The 17602-nt window shown below is 49.5% G+C and overlaps 1 protein-coding gene across 1 annotated transcript in view; it reads left to right on the top strand.

The window, feature by feature from the left end:
- Positions 1 to 17095, top strand: part of TNFRSF21 (TNF receptor superfamily member 21) — a 36829-nt gene extending 19734 nt beyond the window's left edge. Inside the window, exons 4-7 of the mRNA XM_065631352.1 lie at positions 4902 to 5167; positions 11430 to 11483; positions 14260 to 14479; positions 15848 to 17095. Of these exons, the coding sequence (XP_065487424.1) occupies positions 4902 to 5167; positions 11430 to 11483; positions 14260 to 14479; positions 15848 to 16077 (770 nt within the window). The 3' untranslated portion in view covers positions 16078 to 17095. The remainder of the gene's footprint in view (positions 1 to 4901; positions 5168 to 11429; positions 11484 to 14259; positions 14480 to 15847) is intronic.
- The last annotated feature ends 507 nt before the right edge of the window (positions 17096 to 17602 follow it).

Here is a 17602-nt window from a genome sequence, read left to right as displayed (position 1 = left end):
TCATCTAGTCCAGCTCCTGTCCCTGCACAGGACAACCCCACAGGTCACACCGTGTGTCTGAGGACGTTGTCCAGTCTCTTCTTGAACACTGTCAGGTTGGGGCCGGGACACCTCCCTGGGGAGCCTGTTCCAGTGTCCAGCACCCTCTGGGGGAAGAACCTTTTCCTCATGTCCACCCTGACCCTCCCCTGGCACATCTTCCTGCCGTTCCCTCGGGTTCTGTCACTGGTCACCAGAGAGAAGAGCTCAGCCCTGCCCCTCCTGCTCCCCTTGTGAGGAAGCTGTGGCCGCCATGAGCTCTCCCCTCAGTCTCCTCTTCTCCAGGATGAACAAACCCGGTGACTTTAGTGCACCCTGCATGCACCCGTGTTCCCGTGTACATACACCCACCCTCAGGCTTTGCCTTTCCTTGTGTACAGGCCTTGTCCTGGCTTGAAGGGGAGTTCTTCACCGCTGCAGGCTTATTACCACCTTTATAATACAGAGTTGGTTCATCGCAATGTTTAGGCCATGCCAGTTGAAATGCCACTTGTCCAGGTACCCAAGACATGATGGATGTCCTGCATCCTTCAGATGCTGCCTTTGCCCTCTCTGGGATGGCCACTGCACACACAGCTCTGCTGGACTCATCTCAGGAGGCTTCACAGCAAGGGCTCCTCTTTAATTCCGGTGTCCTTTCAGGCAAGTGACGCTGGGCGATAAACGGTGATGGTTCCTGCTGGTGGTGATGAAGGGGGTGGTGGTGCCTCCTGCATTAGCAGCAGGGCGGTGGCAGCTCTCCCAGGCCATTCCCATGGCCCATCTCAAAAATAGGAGAGGGACTCGGGCTGTTCTCTGGTATTTGCAAGCTCGGAGCAGCTTTAGCATCGCACTGACGTGGCTGTGACCAGCCTCACGTGTGAAACATGAAACAGGTGGGTTAAAGCACCATCCCCGCCGAGCTCTGCCACTTCAGTTTGGGTTACTGGGGCCTGGAGGGCTTTGAGTGTTGTCTCCAGCCTTGGCGTGTGGATGAGTGTGGTGGGAGAAGGCCCACCTGGTTTGGTGGGTGAGGAGGACCTGGTACCCGAGGTGGAAATGGTTTTTTTGCTCCATGCACCCTGGTGTGCACCTTTCCATCCCAACAGGATGCTCTGGCACTATTAGTGCTCTACAGAGTAACCTGTAGGGCTTCCGGAAATATAGAAATAATAGGACTGTAAGCTTATTATAAGCATTAGCATTTTATTTTATTTTTGAACAAGCGAATTAAGTTACTGTAAATGGCTTGAGCAGTAATAGTTGGCAGCGTGCAGCCACAACTTGTCATGTAATGGTTATAATCTCATTTTTCAAGAACAGAGGGAGCAGTGGTTTTCTGACTGAAGCCAAATCTGCGCTCACATCTGTCTCTCTTCCATATCTCTTTGGGGTTTTGTTTGCACAATATTGTGGTGGATGGAGCGAACATATGGGCTTAAATTCATTTAATAGCTGCAAGAAAATGAGTTTAAGGTTCTTATAGTATTAAGGTAGACATTTCCAAATTTGTTTTTAATGGAACATTTGTTCTCCAAAGATTATTACGCGCCATTAAGTCCTCTGCTGCCTGGTGCATTCTCATGCCCTGGGATATTATTGCTAAGGGATATAAACATGTTTATGGGGCCGCTTTATTGAACAGTGAGATTAAATATACTGAACTTGAAAATGTCAGTAGGAGCATGAGTGCTTTGTCATAAATCTTGTGCGAGAACATTAGGACATAAATGTCGTGCCACCGCATAAAACTGGTGCAAATCAAGTTGTGACCAGCTGAAAACTTTTCTCATCAGTACAGCAGCTGTAAATACTGAGATTTATTAGTATTAAATACGTAGATGGGAGCAGGTAGTGTATGGGCTTTTCCTTTTCCAGGAGGACTAGGTGTGCCACGCAGAGGTCATAAAACAGCAAATTATGTTTTAATGCCTCTATATGGCTGATGTGTGTGGGAATGGATGTGGGCAAAGCTTCCACCTGGCTGTAATGCTTTGTCTTGCTGCAGGACAGCACTGTTGGGAGGACCTGGCTCTGCTTGTTTTATGTATAAAATGGGCAGCATTTTATTTTTTTAAATATGTCTCTATACATGTATAGATATAAATGGGCAGCATTATCTATATATCACTCAACCTAGGAAAAAAAAATCCCCGAGTATGAGGGTAGAAAAAGTTCTGACATAACGACTTATACGCTGAGATAATAACTAATGCACTGAGATATATCTATATCGATATATAGATATATAACAGGCAGCAGCAGACCTGCTCATCCCTCTTTGCATTGCAGTTGTTACCTTGGTGCACAAACCTTGCAGAGCTCTTTGTACCCTCAAAGTCAGGGATTAATATTTTTTTCCTGGGTCGAGTGATAAAATTATAAAATTAAACGTTGGCTGCGTAAACCCAGTGATTTGCTGATTTTTATGCCAAAACTGGTTGAATTTGCTGGTTTAAAGGATCTGACTTCAAACCCGAGTTGGCTTTTGGGCTTCTTACCGACAGAGGGGTGTGATACCCAAAGGTGCCGGCGTGACCTGGGCTGTCTGTCCTTCCTGCGCAGGACTGACAGCCAGCCCCAGCATAAGGATGTCAAGGGAGAAGAATTTGTCTTTGAGAAACGGGAGGAGTTAACAAGGCCAGGCTTAATTCCTGCTAGCATGTTGAACCATGATGGACAATAGTATGTATTTATGTGCCTCAGATAATTAGCCCCATCATAAATCTCAATAGCATATTCACAGCCTTTTCTTGTTCCTAAATGCTGGGGAACATTGTCTTTGTCTTGGGCTTATTTTGAATAATGAAAAGGGCCTTTTTTATTTTTCTTTTTAAATTCTTCTTCTGAGTCTCTCTGAAACTAAAACCAAGCCCTGTGCTTGGTTTGGTTTTTGGGAGGCTGCATCCCTCACGCTGGGCTGAGCTCTTATGCCAGGAGAGACCTTGACCCTCCTATATCCATGATGAGAGATGCACATCGCTGCAAATCAGAAGGGCAGAGGGAGGTTTATTGGTTACGGTGGGAGGAGGGTAGGGATATGCAAAATGCGGGTTATATTTCGGCGTTTCTGCTGTAGACCAGGTCGAACACCGGCTGCGGGCGCTCTGAGCACCATGGGGTCATGGCTACGTTATCTGGCTCAGAAGCAATAACTAAAGTCTATGTATAGCAGGTCTTGATAAGCTTGATTTATTAGTCAGGAGGGTTTGAGTCAAAAAATCTGTATCAGGCTGTATAGCTTTTTTTAATATGCGTGTGCGTATATGAGCGTATATACATACAGTTATAAAATATATAGAGAGATATATAAAAGTATGTATGTATACACAGATATACACACATATATTAAGATTTCTATATCAGGCTGTATAGTTTAAATATATCTATAAAAACAGATATCAATATTTCTATGTCAGGCTGTATAGTTTATATATTTATATATATATACCTATTATATCTATCTATTTGGCTATATCAGGGCTGTGACCCGAAGGTGCAGTTGGGAGGTTTGGTCTAAACTGTTAGAAACTGTGAAATTTTAGGTCAGCAGGAAAGACTCTGGCTATGATAATCCTCCGTAAGCAGCTGGTTTTGCTGTCGCCGCTGTCATGCCTGCGGAGGGATGGAGAGACAGTCCCTGTAGCGATGGAGATGTGTTGGTCCACGAGGAAACCCCAGGTGTGGTTACCTCTGGAAAAAGTGAGTTTCTAATTGCAGGTCACCTACACCAATACTTCATGTGGTAGTTTGAAACAAGGTGTTGCTTGGCTTGATTAAACAGGGTTAATTAGTTACTATGGCTTTATGTGAGGGTTTAACTCCTGTCCTGTGAGGAGATGCAAGGATGAGGTGCTGTTTGCATTGGCTGCCAAAGCTAAAGGGAGGAAACCCTCCCCATCTTGAACCAATGTGTCTCAAGGGCTTTTCTGGGGGAGGCTCTGCATTTTTGCTCTTCAGATCCCATAGCAGATCTTCCATTCACTCAACACTTGCTTGGGGTAGGGTCTCCTGTCCTGTAACTGAGTCATCCCACCAGTCTAGGCTGGAAATGGCTCTACATGCAATCATAGCTGCCGTAGGTGCTCTGCTGTGGAAATGTTCATCTTTATAGAGATGCTTTGGTGACTCACCTCTTAATCCAAAGTGGTGGCCACGGTGCAGATGTACAGGTGAGTGTGTTGTCATCTTCCCTGCTCCTGCAGCTGTGTGGTGGCCGAGTACCAGGGTTTTTCCTGTGCTGGAAAGCGCGGGAAATTTTACAGTTAAATTAATATGGTTAATTTTAGGGTGGGTGTGCCTCAGTTGGAGCAACCCGTGGGTCTGTCACCCCTTACTTGCATAGGAGGTGTCGAGCACGTTACGTGTGCTGCTTGTCTGCAGACCTCCTTGCAGCCTGAACTCAAAAGGTCTTTCACAAATGTTTGGAGTTGGAAGGGACCCCTGGAGATCACCCAGTCCAACCCACCTGCTACAGCAGGTTCACCAGAGCAGATCACACCGGAATGTGTCCAGGTGGGTTTGAATGTCTCCAGAGAAGGAGACTCCACAGCCTCTCTGGGCAGCCTGGTCCAGGGCTCTGGCACCTCAAAGGAAAGAAGTTTCTCCTCATGTTTGGATGCAACCTTCTGTGCTTCAGTCTGTGCTCAGTGCCCCTCATCCTATTTCTGGGCACCACTGAAAGGAGTCTGTTCTCTTAACACCTACCCTTGAGATATTTATAAACATTGATGAGATCCCCCAAAAATCTCCAAACAAACACCACCTAAAGAAAAGCAAAGTCTGGCTATTTGGGGATGGGAAAAGCTTTGCTAAAGCTTAGATTTGCAATGCTGGGAGGCTGCAGATCACCATCCCTCACGTGTAGCAATTCTGCCCCACAGGCATCGACATCCTGAAGCTGGTGGCAGCCCAGGTGGGGAGCCAGTGGAAGGACATCTACCAGTTCCTCTGCAACGCCAGCGAGCGGGAGGTGGCGGCTTTCTCCAACGGCTACGCGGCCGACCACGAGCGCGCCTACGCCGCCTTGCAGCACTGGACCATCCGCGGGCCCGAGGCCAGCCTGGCCCAGCTCATCAGCGCCCTCCGCCAGCACCGCCGCAACGACGTGGTGGAGAAGATCCGAGGCCTGATGGAGGACACCACGCCGGTAACCATGGGCTGGGCTTTGGGTGCTCTTGTCTGATGTGGTGCGTGTCTTGTCTGGCCATGGTGAGGATATGGGTGTGTGGGACCTGTCTGTGTCATCGAGCCTAGCTAAAAGCCAAGTAGCTGGACTCCATAGAATCATAGAATAGTTTGGTTTGGAAGGAACGTTAAAAGCTCATCTAGTCCAACCGCTGCCATGAGCAGGGACATCTTCACCCAGCTCAGGTTGCTCAGAGCCCCATCCAGCCTGGCCTGGGATGTCTCCAGGGATGGGGCATCCACCACCTCTCTGGGCAACCTGGGCCAGTGTTTCACCACCCTCAGTGTAAAATTTCTTCCCCCTCTCAGAACTTCTCAGGGGCTTATATTGAAGTCTTATGTTACTTTTGAGGAAAGCTTTGCCAAATTTTGCTCAAAACTTTGTCCAAGTTTTGACAAGGTCCGTAGTCCCATGTGTTGTGGTTTCCATGTGTCTTTGAAGGTCATCATGAGGACCTGGTGCTTGAGCCCTCGTGTTGGGGACATGGAGGAAAAAGCCTCCCCCTTTCAGCTTCCTCTTAAATGCTTTAACTAAGTGCCCAGGATTTTGTGAGAAGGGCCAAGCATCCTTGAGCACTAAATGTTCCTGTTGTGGAGCAATGAATCGCTTCCTCCAAGCAGGTGACTGGTGGCATGGGGGAGTCCATGTGTACTGTCTTCTAGAGTTTTTGCCCTTCTGTGGCAACTCTGGCCTCAAAACAAGCTGTCCCATATTTAGGGAGAAGAAATAAATTGCTGCAGAATATCCTGCGGCAGGGTCTCAGCTGACTGTAAGTAATTGGAAGGTTCCTCAGTCATGTTTGCTTTGGCCACCACTGCCTTGGCTGTCACTATGCTTTTGGGTTTTTGGCTCTTATAATTTGGTGGTCTTGTAAAGGTGATGGTCCCGTGCAGCTTTCACTTGTTTGCCTAGAAACTGGTAAAATTGGGTTGCTGATCTTTTGAGCAGGTGACTCAGGTGGGTCCACATGAGTAATGGGGCTCGTTTCAGCAAAGGATATGTTGTTTTTTCTTAACAAATTTACCTGAGTTGGCACATCCTTCTCCCCCGTGCATCCGATCAGACTTTTTTGCATGAACATCCCTCATGATCAGCCTTAGGTGTTGGCCGTTCTTGTGCCCTGAGGGTCCTGGACCAGTTGCTGCGCTGAAGCGACACGTGGGATGTCAAAACTCAAAATCACCCCGGGGTGCAGATTCAGCACGGCAACACGCTGCGTTTCTGCCAGGTTTTACCTGCTGTAACCTGTCTGCCTCCTCTCCCTGGATCGGCTCCTGCTCTGCGGGTGCGGGCGGTGATGGAGTGGCCGTGGGAGGGATGTAGAAAGCTGCGAGAAATGGTTTGGGCAACGGGGTCCAAATCTGCTGGTCGGAAAGCCTTTAATTAGAGCTAATTCAAGTTTGACTCTTGGTAATTTGTCTGTCCAAAACGCAGACAAATTGAGGCAGTTTCTCTCTGCACCAAACTGGTTTGGTGGAAGGAGTGGGTTGCCCCATTGGTGGCAGGTGGGGATGCTGAACTGCACCTCTCCAGCAACCGGCCCTGCAGAAGCAGGCTTAAGAAAAAAAGAGATAAAACAAAAAAGCTCTAATTTTTGTTGTTTTATGAATGGAACACCTCTTCTATGAGGAGAGGCTGAGAGAGTTGGGGTTGTTCAGCCTGGAGAAGACAAGGCTCCAGGGAGACCTTAATGTGGCTTTTCAGTAATTAAAAGGGGCCAATAAGAAAGATGGGGACAGACGTTTTAGCAGGGCCTGTTGTGATAAGACAAGGGGCAATGGTTTTAAACTAAAAGAGGGGAGATTCAGGCCAGACATGAGGAAGAAATTTTTTACAATGCGGGCGGTGAAACCCTGTCCCAGGTTGGCCAGAGAGGTGGTGGACGAACCATCCCTGGAGACATCCCAGGCCAGGCTGGACGGGGCTCTGAGCAACCTGAGCTGGTGCAGATGTCCCTGCTCATGGCAGGGGTGGCACTGGATGACCCTTGAAGGTCCCTTCCAACCCAAACCATTCTCTGATTCTGTGAAGGGAGGGAGGACTCTCATAAGCAATGCACATGGATGCATCTTCCTGGCAGCTAGCAGGGCAAAGCCCGTGGGGTGACCCAACGCAGCAGCAAGCATCTCACCTGTGCCATGTGTGTTAGATGAGCTTGGGAAGGATATGTGGGTGGTTGTGCCCTCTGTGATGCCTTTGGCCCTTACCTGGCATCCCTGTGTGCAAACGGTCGCTTCCCCATCTCTCCCCATGGCCCTGTATCCTGAGAAAGCACCAACACCCCCAACTCATAGGTAAAAATTGTGTTACTGGGTGACATAGCTCTTGGACAGCAAATTGGTACCCTAAACCCAGCCAGCCTTCGTTTGCCATCCCATCCCACTGCTATCACATCCTCATCCCAAATCCTTTATCTGGCATCTGGCTTCAGCCTGTGAAACCTGCAGAGGCAAAGCTGTTTCCTCCTGTGATGCCCTATTCCTTCAGCAGCCTTTCAGGCTCTGAAATTCAAATATTTACATCCCCCAATAGGAATAAAGGAATTAATGAGAGTCCCTGGGGCGTTTCTGTACATGGCAGGAACATTTTCTATCGGGTGGGGAAGGGCTCTGCTCAAGTCTCGCTGCGTTTTCTTAGCTGCGGAAGATTATACTGGTTTTGCGTCGCGCTGAATGAATTTAGGTTAAAACGAGATTAGCCCTGTGAATTGCTTTGCTGGGGTGTTTTTTTTGTGGTTTTTTGTTTTTGCAGCTGATCCAGAAAATATGGTGAGAGCAGCAGCTGTGGGAAGGTTTTTTTGGGGTGCACTTAACTTGTAGGCTCCTGCTAAAGGCTGACCCCAGCCACATACACTTGTCAGGCTCGAGGTTTGCAAAATCTCTCCCCTTGCGGGCTCGCCAGGCACTGGCACACAAGCCCGGGCAATGTTTAGTGAGCGCAGGCACACCCAAATTAATGGTGCTGACAACAGCAAAATTAGAGGGTGGAAGGGGGAAAGGGAGAGGTTTTCCGCTGCTATCGCAGTAAATTGCGATTTTCCATTTTGGGGTTAAAAGTGGAAAAGTTCAGTACAACGCAGGCACTGGGTAACTGGATTTTTTTGGGGTGCGTAACAGCATTTTGCAGATAGCCAGAGGTGTCTATGCCTGCTGGGGGTGTTGCTGGGACAGCTGGCCATGTTTGCTACCATAAATGTCCTACCGTGAGCAATGCTTGAAGCTGTTATATTTTTATTTATGGCTCATCTGGGCTTGGCTGCAATATTTTAGGGAATGGATGGAGGGGAAGCAAACAGCCTTGCTCAGGGTGTTCAGCAGCGCAGCCTCAGCAAAGCTTAAAAAATAATTTAATAATAAAGGAGATGTTGAGAAATGGAGGTGGGGGAGCTGCAGCCCTGAGCCCAACGAGGTTTAGGTCTGTGGCTAATTGCACATCACGGATGATCCCGTGAATCAGCAGATATGTCAGGGCTGGGTCTGGTGTGAGGTTAAGCCCTGGGGTTTTTGGAGGGTGCTGGAGAAGAAGAGGGTGTGAAAGCAGCCTCGTGTCCAGGCTGTGGCAGTGCCTTTGGCTCCTGTTCTTCCTCTTTTGCAGGTCAAAACCCTGTCGGGGGTGAGGGGGAAGGGGCAAGAACCTGGAGCAGCATTCCCCAAATTCAGGCCCATCCCCTTCATTTCATCTTTTGGCAAAGCAGAACTGGGCTGGACCCAGTTATTAGCAATTAGTTTTGCACTGCGTTAACATCAGGCATCGGTGGTGGAGTGAGGGTGAAGCTGTTGGGTGGATTTCCAAGTTGGGGGATTGGCTGTGGTCCGATGGCTGGGAAATGCCCAGGCTGCCATGTACAAAACCAAAATTGTATTCAGTTTTCCCTTCTGGACTTGAAACAGGTTTTATTTGAGGCACAAAGCTGTAGGATCAAGTGGCCGGAGCCTCAGGGCAGGGGTAGGGCTGGTTGGGTTTTGCTGGAGTGAGCATCGCTGTTTTCGACTAGGTTTGTTCTAAACCACAAGTTGTTTTTTGGCAAACCCAAGGCTGGGTTTGAACCAGCCTGGACAACGTGCAATAAACAAGAATTTATTAATTTATAAAGTAATATAAATAATATAAACACAAAAATGTAAACTTTTTAGTAGAAGTGGTTGTTAATGAGGTTTCCCTGTTGTGGTAGCCACATCTCCTTTGGTCTGTGTGTTTGCAGTATGTTGGGCTTGGGAGCATAGGGTGAAACTAGAAGATGGTGGGGTCAGAAGATGCTGAACTTGGTACTGACTAACCTGGAGTTAAGTTTAGAAACTCTTCATCATGGCTTCGTCAACTCTTCCTCATGGTTTGAGTTGAAAAAAGTAGATGTGCAAATCCATAAACAGGAGAAGTCACCAGGAGCTCTCATGAACATATCTTCTCCTGCTTGGAGAAGCACTTGGCCCACAAATGGCTGGGGCTGGTGGGGAAGAGCTGCTTCCTCTATGGATAGATGTGGTTTGGTCTTGGCGTCTAAACCCTCTCCAGTCCTGGCTTTGTCTGGGTTGTGGTGAGGCTTGACTTGAGTAGCTCTTCTCCAGGGCTGCCTTGTGTTGAGGAACACCAGCTCCGCCACAGAGATGGTGTTAAGCAGTCTTATGAAACCTGGCCTGGAGAAGAGGAGACTGAGGGGAGAGCTCATGGCGGCCACAGCTTCCTCACAAGGGGAGCAGGAGGGGCAGGGCTGAGCTCTTCTCTCTGGTGACCAGTGACAGAACCCGAGGGAACGGCAGGAAGATGTGCCAGGGGAGGGTCAGGTTGGACATGAGGAAAAGGGTCTTCCCCCAGAGGGTGCTGGACACTGGAACAGGCTCCCCAGGGAGGTGTCCCGGCCCCAACCTGACAGTGTTCAAGAAGAGACTGGACAACGTCCTCAGACACATGGTGTGACCTGTGGGGTTGTCCTGTGCAGGGACAGGAGCTGGACTCGATGATCCTTGTGGATCCTTCCAACTCGGGACATTCTGTGATTCAGTGAAGTGAAGGACATGGGAAGGACATTTGGGCTTTCCCACCCCAGGGTGCTGAGCACCCTCGTGCTCTTCTCATCCTGGCCAAAGGGGTTGCCTCCTGCTCTGCAGCATCTGCCACCTCAGTGAGACCTCGTGGCCTGGCCAACGGTGTTTTGTCTCCCGAGGTCTGGTCTGCCTTGAGGGTGGACCTCCAACTGCCATGTGTGCCATGAAGCTACTCATCCAGGTAGATCCTCCCTGTGTGTGGGACACCATAGCAAGAGCATCCCCCCCAACACCACCTGCATCCGCAGCATTGCCCAGCCCACCCTGCCTCGTGTGCCGGGGTTTCTCCCACCACATCTGCTACAGAGACGTACCAAACCTGGGAATCGGGCTGCTGTCAGCTGGGTGTCATCTTTTTGGCAGGGAATCAGGGAAACAGTGGCCTCGGTGCTAAGTTTATCCCCAGTCCCAAGAGGGTGTGCAGCCAGCCTCTGCAGAGGTTGCTTCTCTAAACCCAGCTCCCTGACAAATTTTCCTAGTTTTGTATTTTTTTTTTTTTTAAATCAGCAGTAGTTTTGAGTCTTGTTTGTGTTGAGGCAAGAAAACCCAACCCAAACACGGCTGCACAAAGCCGAGCTGATGCTGCAGCAAACCTGCCACCGGCTTTTCTCACCGCCCGGTTGCTGCAGCAGGAATTTCAGGGAAGCATCACCCGAGAGAGGGATGTATTTAGTGCCTGCGGCTTCTCCTTCCTTATATTAGCACAGCAGCTGCCATGTCTGTTTGTCCGAGTTGAGCTTTTATTGCTGTATAGTAAAACATGGGCAGAAAGAGGGACCAACCAGTTCAAACAGAGCTGTTGGGAGCAGCTGTGAAAACAAAGTCCCAAGCCTGTGTCATGTTCTGCACCCATCCCTTGCTGTCACTTCTTCTTTCTTTTAGGAAAAACCTTCAGACACTCCGAGCCACCTAGGGCATCCTCCCAGATGCATTGGGATCCAGAAGGATGTTGGTGCTTGAGCCGCATTCCTGAAGGGCTGCGAGTACACAGGAGCTTTTAGGAATATTTTTCTTTGGCGTTGCAAACCTCTTGCTGCAGCACTCAAAAATAAGTTGGCGGGGCGCCCTGGTACGACTAACCGGTTGCAGGAGGTTGCTGATGTGTCAAAGCCACCGTGGCACCTTTGGGTTTTCATGCTGGACTGTGTGTCTGACAGTCTGCCGTGTGTCTGTCTGTGCAGGTGCAGCTGCAGCCGCAGTGGCAAGCGCAGGACCCCTGCAAGGACGATGGAAAGGTGAGAAATGCGGCGGCTCTGGAAAGGCAAAAGGGCTGCAGAGTGGTTTGTTTTGTTTGGGGGATTTTTATTATTATTTTTATTTTTTTTTTTCCAGCCAGAGCTTGGTTTCGCCTGAGCACCACCATTCTCAAAAATAGGACGGCCAAGGTGGTTTCAAACAAATGAGTCACGGGCTATGAATAGTGTATTTTTACACCTATTCCAGAGGCTTCACCTCGCAGCAACCTTTTGCTTTTCCCTGGCCTTTCAAAACCTCATTCCCACTCACTTTCTTCCCGCGGTTTAAATATTAACACAAATCCGAGCATCCTGTTGACTTTGTCTCGTAAGCTTTGCAACCGTTGAGCTATTTGGAAAGCTTAGGGCTCCCAGGACACCTACAGTCAAATAACCTCGGGTGATTTCCACCCCCCCCACCTTAACCAGCTTTAGCAGCTGTTTAATTAAACTCCAAATGACTTGCAAGCTTCTGGGAAGGGTTTTTCCTCTCTGCTGGGAAGGCAGAGCTGGGGCAACCAGCTGTTCCCTGCCCTCCCAGATATTGATCCTCAGTTATTGGGTCCTTTTTTGGAAATCAGGAGTTAAGTTTATGGCTGGATATTTAACAGATGAATTGCATGAGGAAAAACAAACCCCTAAAGCATGTTTGTTGTTTTTAAAGGGGAAATCAGAGCGAGCTGCAATTTGGAAAGTGGCCAGACACTGTCCTGGCGCTTCCCTTGCTTTTCCCCCATTAGTGGCAATAGGCTCATTCTCGTCGATGAGCTCTATTGGAAAGGGACTTTCAGAGGAGAAGGCAGATTCTTTTAATTAAAAATTAAAGCTGACTTTTATTTTTAACATGGCTGTTGCATAACATGCTGAGCTAGAACAAATCCTTCCCTGTTTATTTTCAATGAGGAGGGGTGGGGGGAAAAAACCCTTTTATTCTACCATGAACAGTCTTCAATGGTAATTTAATATGAACTAATGGACTTCTCAGCAGACATGTGATTTGTGGGTGGCGAATTCCTCGACATGGATGAGGAATGTGCAGGCACATCCATGCCAGTGCAGGGGTGGCTCAGTGGCTTCCTGTCCCGCAGCCTTTAATCTGAATTTTGCATTTTAATTCCTGGGTAGCGAGCAAAAAAAGCATGTGAGCAGGAATTGCCAGGTCTTTCTTCTGTGGGAGGAGAAAACAAGGTTGTGAAGAGGGTTGAGAGAGTGGGTTCCACGTGGACAGGGCTTCCAAATCTGCTTTGACAGGTCAAGCAGGGATGCAGGGTTTGGGAAGAAGTTGAATATTAGATCAGGAGTGTCAAACTCACATTCACCAGGGGCCACATCAGCCTTGTGGCTGCCTTCAAAGGGCTGAATGTAATTTTAGGACTGTATAAATATAGGAGTAGTTATGTTTATACAGTCCTAAAATTACATTCAGCCCTTTGAAGGCATCCGCAAGGCTGATGTGGCTCCTGGTGAACGTGAGTTTGACACCCCTGTATTTGATGGTCCTCTGAGCAACCTGCCTGGGGGGACCTGGTGACCTGCAAAGGTGCCCAAGCTGCCTGGCTGGGACGTGGGGATGCTGCCCAATCAAATCACAGTAGGATAAGGAGAAATAAAACCAAATCATAAAATCACCTTCCTCCCACCCCTCCCTTCTTCCCAGGGTTAACTTCACTCCCAATTTCTCTACCTTCTCCCCCTCAGCAGCACAGGGGGATGGGGAATGGGGGTTGTGGTCAATTGTGTCTGCTGCTTCTCCTTCTTCGGGGGGGAACTTCTCATGCCCTTCCCCTGCTCCAGCCTCTCCCGTAGGCTCCCTCCCACGGGAGACAGTTCTCCACGAGCTTCTCCAATGTGGGTCCTTCCCATGGGCTGCAGTTCTTCATGAACCGCTCCAGTGTGGGTTTCCACGAGGTCACAACTCCTGCCTGCAAACCTGCTCCAGCCTGGGCTCCTCTCTGCATGGGGCCACAGGCCCTGCTGGGATCCTGCTCCAGTGTGGGCTTCCCATGGGGTCACAGCCTCCTTTGGGCACCCACCTGCTCCGGTGTGGGGTGCAGGTGGATCTCTGGTCCACTATGGACCTCCATGGGCTGCAGGGGGACAGCTGGTCTCACCATGGGCTGCAGGCGCTCTGGTGCCTGGAGCAACCTCTTGCCCTCCTTCTTCACTGGCCTTGGTGTCTGCAGAGTTGTTTCTCTCACTTATTCTCACTCCTGACTCTGGCTGCAATTGCTATGTCCCAGAGGTTTTTCTGTTTGTTTGTTTTCCCTTCTTCTTAACTATGGTATCCCAGAGGTGCTACCCCTATCTCTGACGGGCTCGGCCTTGGCCAGCAGTGGGTCCGTCTCGGAGCCATCTGGCCTTTGCTCTGTTGGACATGGGAGAAGCTTCTGGCACCTTCTCATAGAAGCCACCCCTGTAGCCCCGCCGCTGCGACGACCTTTCCACACAAACCCAATAAAGAGTGAGAAGGAAAACCAAGTTAAAATGCTCTGCTGTGGTTGCTCCTACCAAGAGTGCAGGTCACGTTGCCCCTCCTGCCTGTTGAGATCTAGGGTGCCAAATGCCAGTGCTGATGGCCACTCCAGGTCATCTCCAGTGCTCATTCTGGGTCAGCAGGTCACCAGGGAGGAGGAGTAGACCGCCACCTGAATTCGTGGACCACTTGCCAAGGGTGGGCTGGGGTGTGTTGAAAGCCGTGATGCAGATGGTTTTGAGTGTGACCTCACTGCCTAGCATCCCCCCAAGTTGATTTTCCCTCTCTTTCTTCCCCCCAAAGGTGGAGGTTGACAGACTGGCGCTGCCCGTGAGTCCCAGCCCGCTCAGCCCCGTGCCCAGCCCCAGCCCCAAGCCCCCCGAGGCAGCCATCCTCACCGTGGAGCCCTCTCCTTCGGAGAAGAAATGCTTCTTCGTCGACGAAGCGGAGCCACTCCTGCGGTGCGACTCGACCTCCAGCGGCTCCTCCGCGCTCAGCCGGACGGGCTCTTTTATTACCAAAGGTACCGAGATCAGCTCTGGGGAGTGGGAAGCAGGAGGACCAAAGGGATGCCACGGCATGTCCCCTGTGGTCAGCACGTGCGGCAGAGCTCACATGTGGCTCAGCCCAGCAGAGAAGGGCTGTGAAAGCCCTTCAGAGAAGGGCAACCAAGCTGGTGAAGGGTCTGGAGCACAAGTGTGATGGGGAGCGGCTGGGGGAACTGGGGCTGTTCAGCCTGGAGAACAGGAGGCTGAGGGGAGACCTTCTCACTGTCTGCAACTGCCTGAAAGGAGGTTGTAGTGTGGAGGGGGTTGGTCTCTTCTCCCAAGGAACAAGTGATAGGATGAGAGGAAATGGCCTCAGGTTGCACCAGGGGAGGTTCACATTGGATATCAGGAAAAAATTCTTCATGGAAAGGGTTGTCAGGCATTGGAACAGGCTGCCCAGGGCAGTGGTGGAGTCACCATCCCTGGAGGGGTTTAAAAGATGTATAGATGAGGTGCTTAGGGACGTGGTTTAGAGGTGGACTTGGCAGTGTTAGGTTAACGGTTGGACTCTAAGATCTTAAAGGTCTTTTCCAACCTAAATGAGTCTACGATTCTATATCATTTAAGTAAATAACTTGGAAAATTGGCTCTCTGGCATATGTATATCACATCCTGATTCCACACCTGAACATCCTGTTAGCAGAGATGATACAGATTTGAGAGGGGAAAACACCTTTAAAGGCTTTTAAGTATTTGAAGTGCTGCCAGTGCAGTTGTAGCATCCCTGGGTGTTGGAGGGGGTTTTCTTATGACTTCTGGCTGTTGCATTGTCCTGTGGGTTATTGCATGAGATGAAACCAGAAAAATGTCATTTCAAGACTGAATTTTTTCCACCCTTGGTCCTGTTTGCTGCAGCATGTGGCTTGACATGTCAATCACCATTAGCCACCCCCTCTTTTCTGAGGAGGTTTAATTTACTGCATTTAACTTGCTGCATTTAATCTTCTTTAACTTCTGATGATGGTGAAACACTGAGCTCAGTCAACCTACCGAATTTATACTTGAGTGCAGAAATGAAGCTGATCCAATGAAAACAACACAAAAGAGCAGAATTCAGCTTTTTTGGCTCCTCTTCCTCTTCACTTTTCAGTATTGGCCATTCAGCATTTATAGATGCTGTGTTTGCTCTAGCAGGATCCTGGATTTAGGTGCCTCAGCAGTGTTGGCTTCTACATCTTCTCCCTTCCCCATCACCCTCCACCTTTTCACTCAGTTCTCCTGGTTGCGTGTCCCTCTTCAGAGGTGGCACCCGAGTATGGACCGAGGTCTCCAAGGAGAGCAAGCCCTGGTTAGCAGAGGTTTCTGGAGGGGTTTCTTGACCACCTTCTCCTTTCCTCCCACAGAAAAGAAGGACACCGTCCTGCGCCAGGTGCGCTTGGACCCTTGTGACCTGCAGCCCATCTTTGATGACATGTTGCACATCCTCAACCCTGAGGAACTCCACGTGATAGAGGAGATCCCGCAGGCTGAAGACAAGCTGGACAGGCTATTTGAGATCGCCGGAGTCAAGAGCCAGGAAGCCAGCCAGACCCTCCTGGACTCTGTCTATAGCCACCTTCCCGACTTACTGTAGGCACTGGGTCACCGCACGCTCTCCGAATATCTGCTAGAGCTAGCTTGGCGCTCGTTAAGACGACCGACAATATGCAGGCAGGTTTTGTTGTAGAATATATGGCCAGTATTTTTGTTGAGGTGTCCCTGGTTTCTGGAGGGGGAGCAGTTTGCCAGCGCTGCACCCCTCCACCTTAACTATCGCTAAGTCCAAGTCTTTGCACCCTCTGCCCCCTTCCCCGAGCCTCTCTGCTCCTTGTTCTCACTCCAATCAGATCAGTCAATGCACTTTAAAAAAAAAAAAAAAAAAAAAAAAGAAACAGTTAACGAACTAAAAGACCACGAATCTGGTGTAATTTAACACATCAAATCGGGGATTGCTCTGTAACACACTTCTTCTGTCAAAGCTATCGCTCGGAGTGACCGTCTCCCACCGCCTCCCTTCGCCTCAGAGCAGCAGATGGCAAAAACACGCAAAAAAAAAAAAAAAATTCATTGCTGGTTACCGTCTCTTAAAGCAGCTAAGCTTCCCACCTGAGCTGACTTTTTTTATTTTAATGTACTATTGTATAGCTCATATCCATTGCCGAGATTTTACTAGCACGGTTATTTATTGTATGGTTTTCACCCGGACAATGCATCGCACTCCTATAAGCTAAAGCAGAAGCGCTTTAACAGCGAAGAAAAGGGTTAGTCCCACCAACCTTCGAGGCGATGAAAAGGTCCTTTGCCTTCAGTCGAATGTAAGGAATTACCTTGCCTTGCGGCGTGCGGGAGCGGCGGGGCCCCGGAGGGAGCTGGATGTGGGGAGACAAAGGCGGCCGCCGGTGCTCCTGCTCTCCTCCTGCTGTAGGACTTAAACCAAGCTCTGCTTTTACACTCGTGTCTCTTGGTTGGTGGTTTGTTTTGGTTTTTTTTTTTTTTTTTTTATACAGACGTGGCCGATAGGTTTTCCAAAGACCTTTACCTGGTCTTAATAGTCTCTTCAAATCACACTTCACTTTTTATTAAGGAAAAACAAAGGGGGGGTGGGGTTGGGGGGAAAAAAAGCTGCATCGTAAGAAGTCTGTCTGATTATATTTGCAACTATTATGCTCCCGTAATGAACAGTCTGTACTACGCTCAATTTGAAGAAATCATGATATGAGGGTGGCATGTGCCACCCCGTGGGAAGGGGTGGGAGTGGGGGGAGAGGGGAATGAATTGAAAAATTGCCTTCCAGTGTACTAATTTATTAATAAATACTAGGTGTTTGTTACTTGACATGATTCTGTGTTAACCTGCTTAACACCTGCCTCTGCTCAGGGACACCTGGGTTGGAGCAGGGGCTGCTTGGGGGGGTGGGTGAAGAGGGCGATTTTTGGGGTGGTGAGGCAGTTCTCCCCTTTAGCCTTGGGGCCAAAAAGTGGTTACTTTCTGTTGACAGTGCTGCCTTGAGCTCCATGGTGGCTGCTGGAGCTCTCTGCAGCCGGAGGCAGGTGCATCCCAAGGGGGCAGGTCCCCATGCTGAGCCGGGGTGGGGGACACATGTTGATCCCCATAGTGGT

Source organism: Caloenas nicobarica, chromosome 3, assembly GCF_036013445.1.
Source record: "Caloenas nicobarica isolate bCalNic1 chromosome 3, bCalNic1.hap1, whole genome shotgun sequence".
Taxonomy (NCBI): Eukaryota; Metazoa; Chordata; class Aves; order Columbiformes; family Columbidae; genus Caloenas; species Caloenas nicobarica.
The sequence above is the reverse complement of the archived record's forward strand: the minus strand, read 5'-3'. Positions and strand labels throughout refer to the sequence as shown.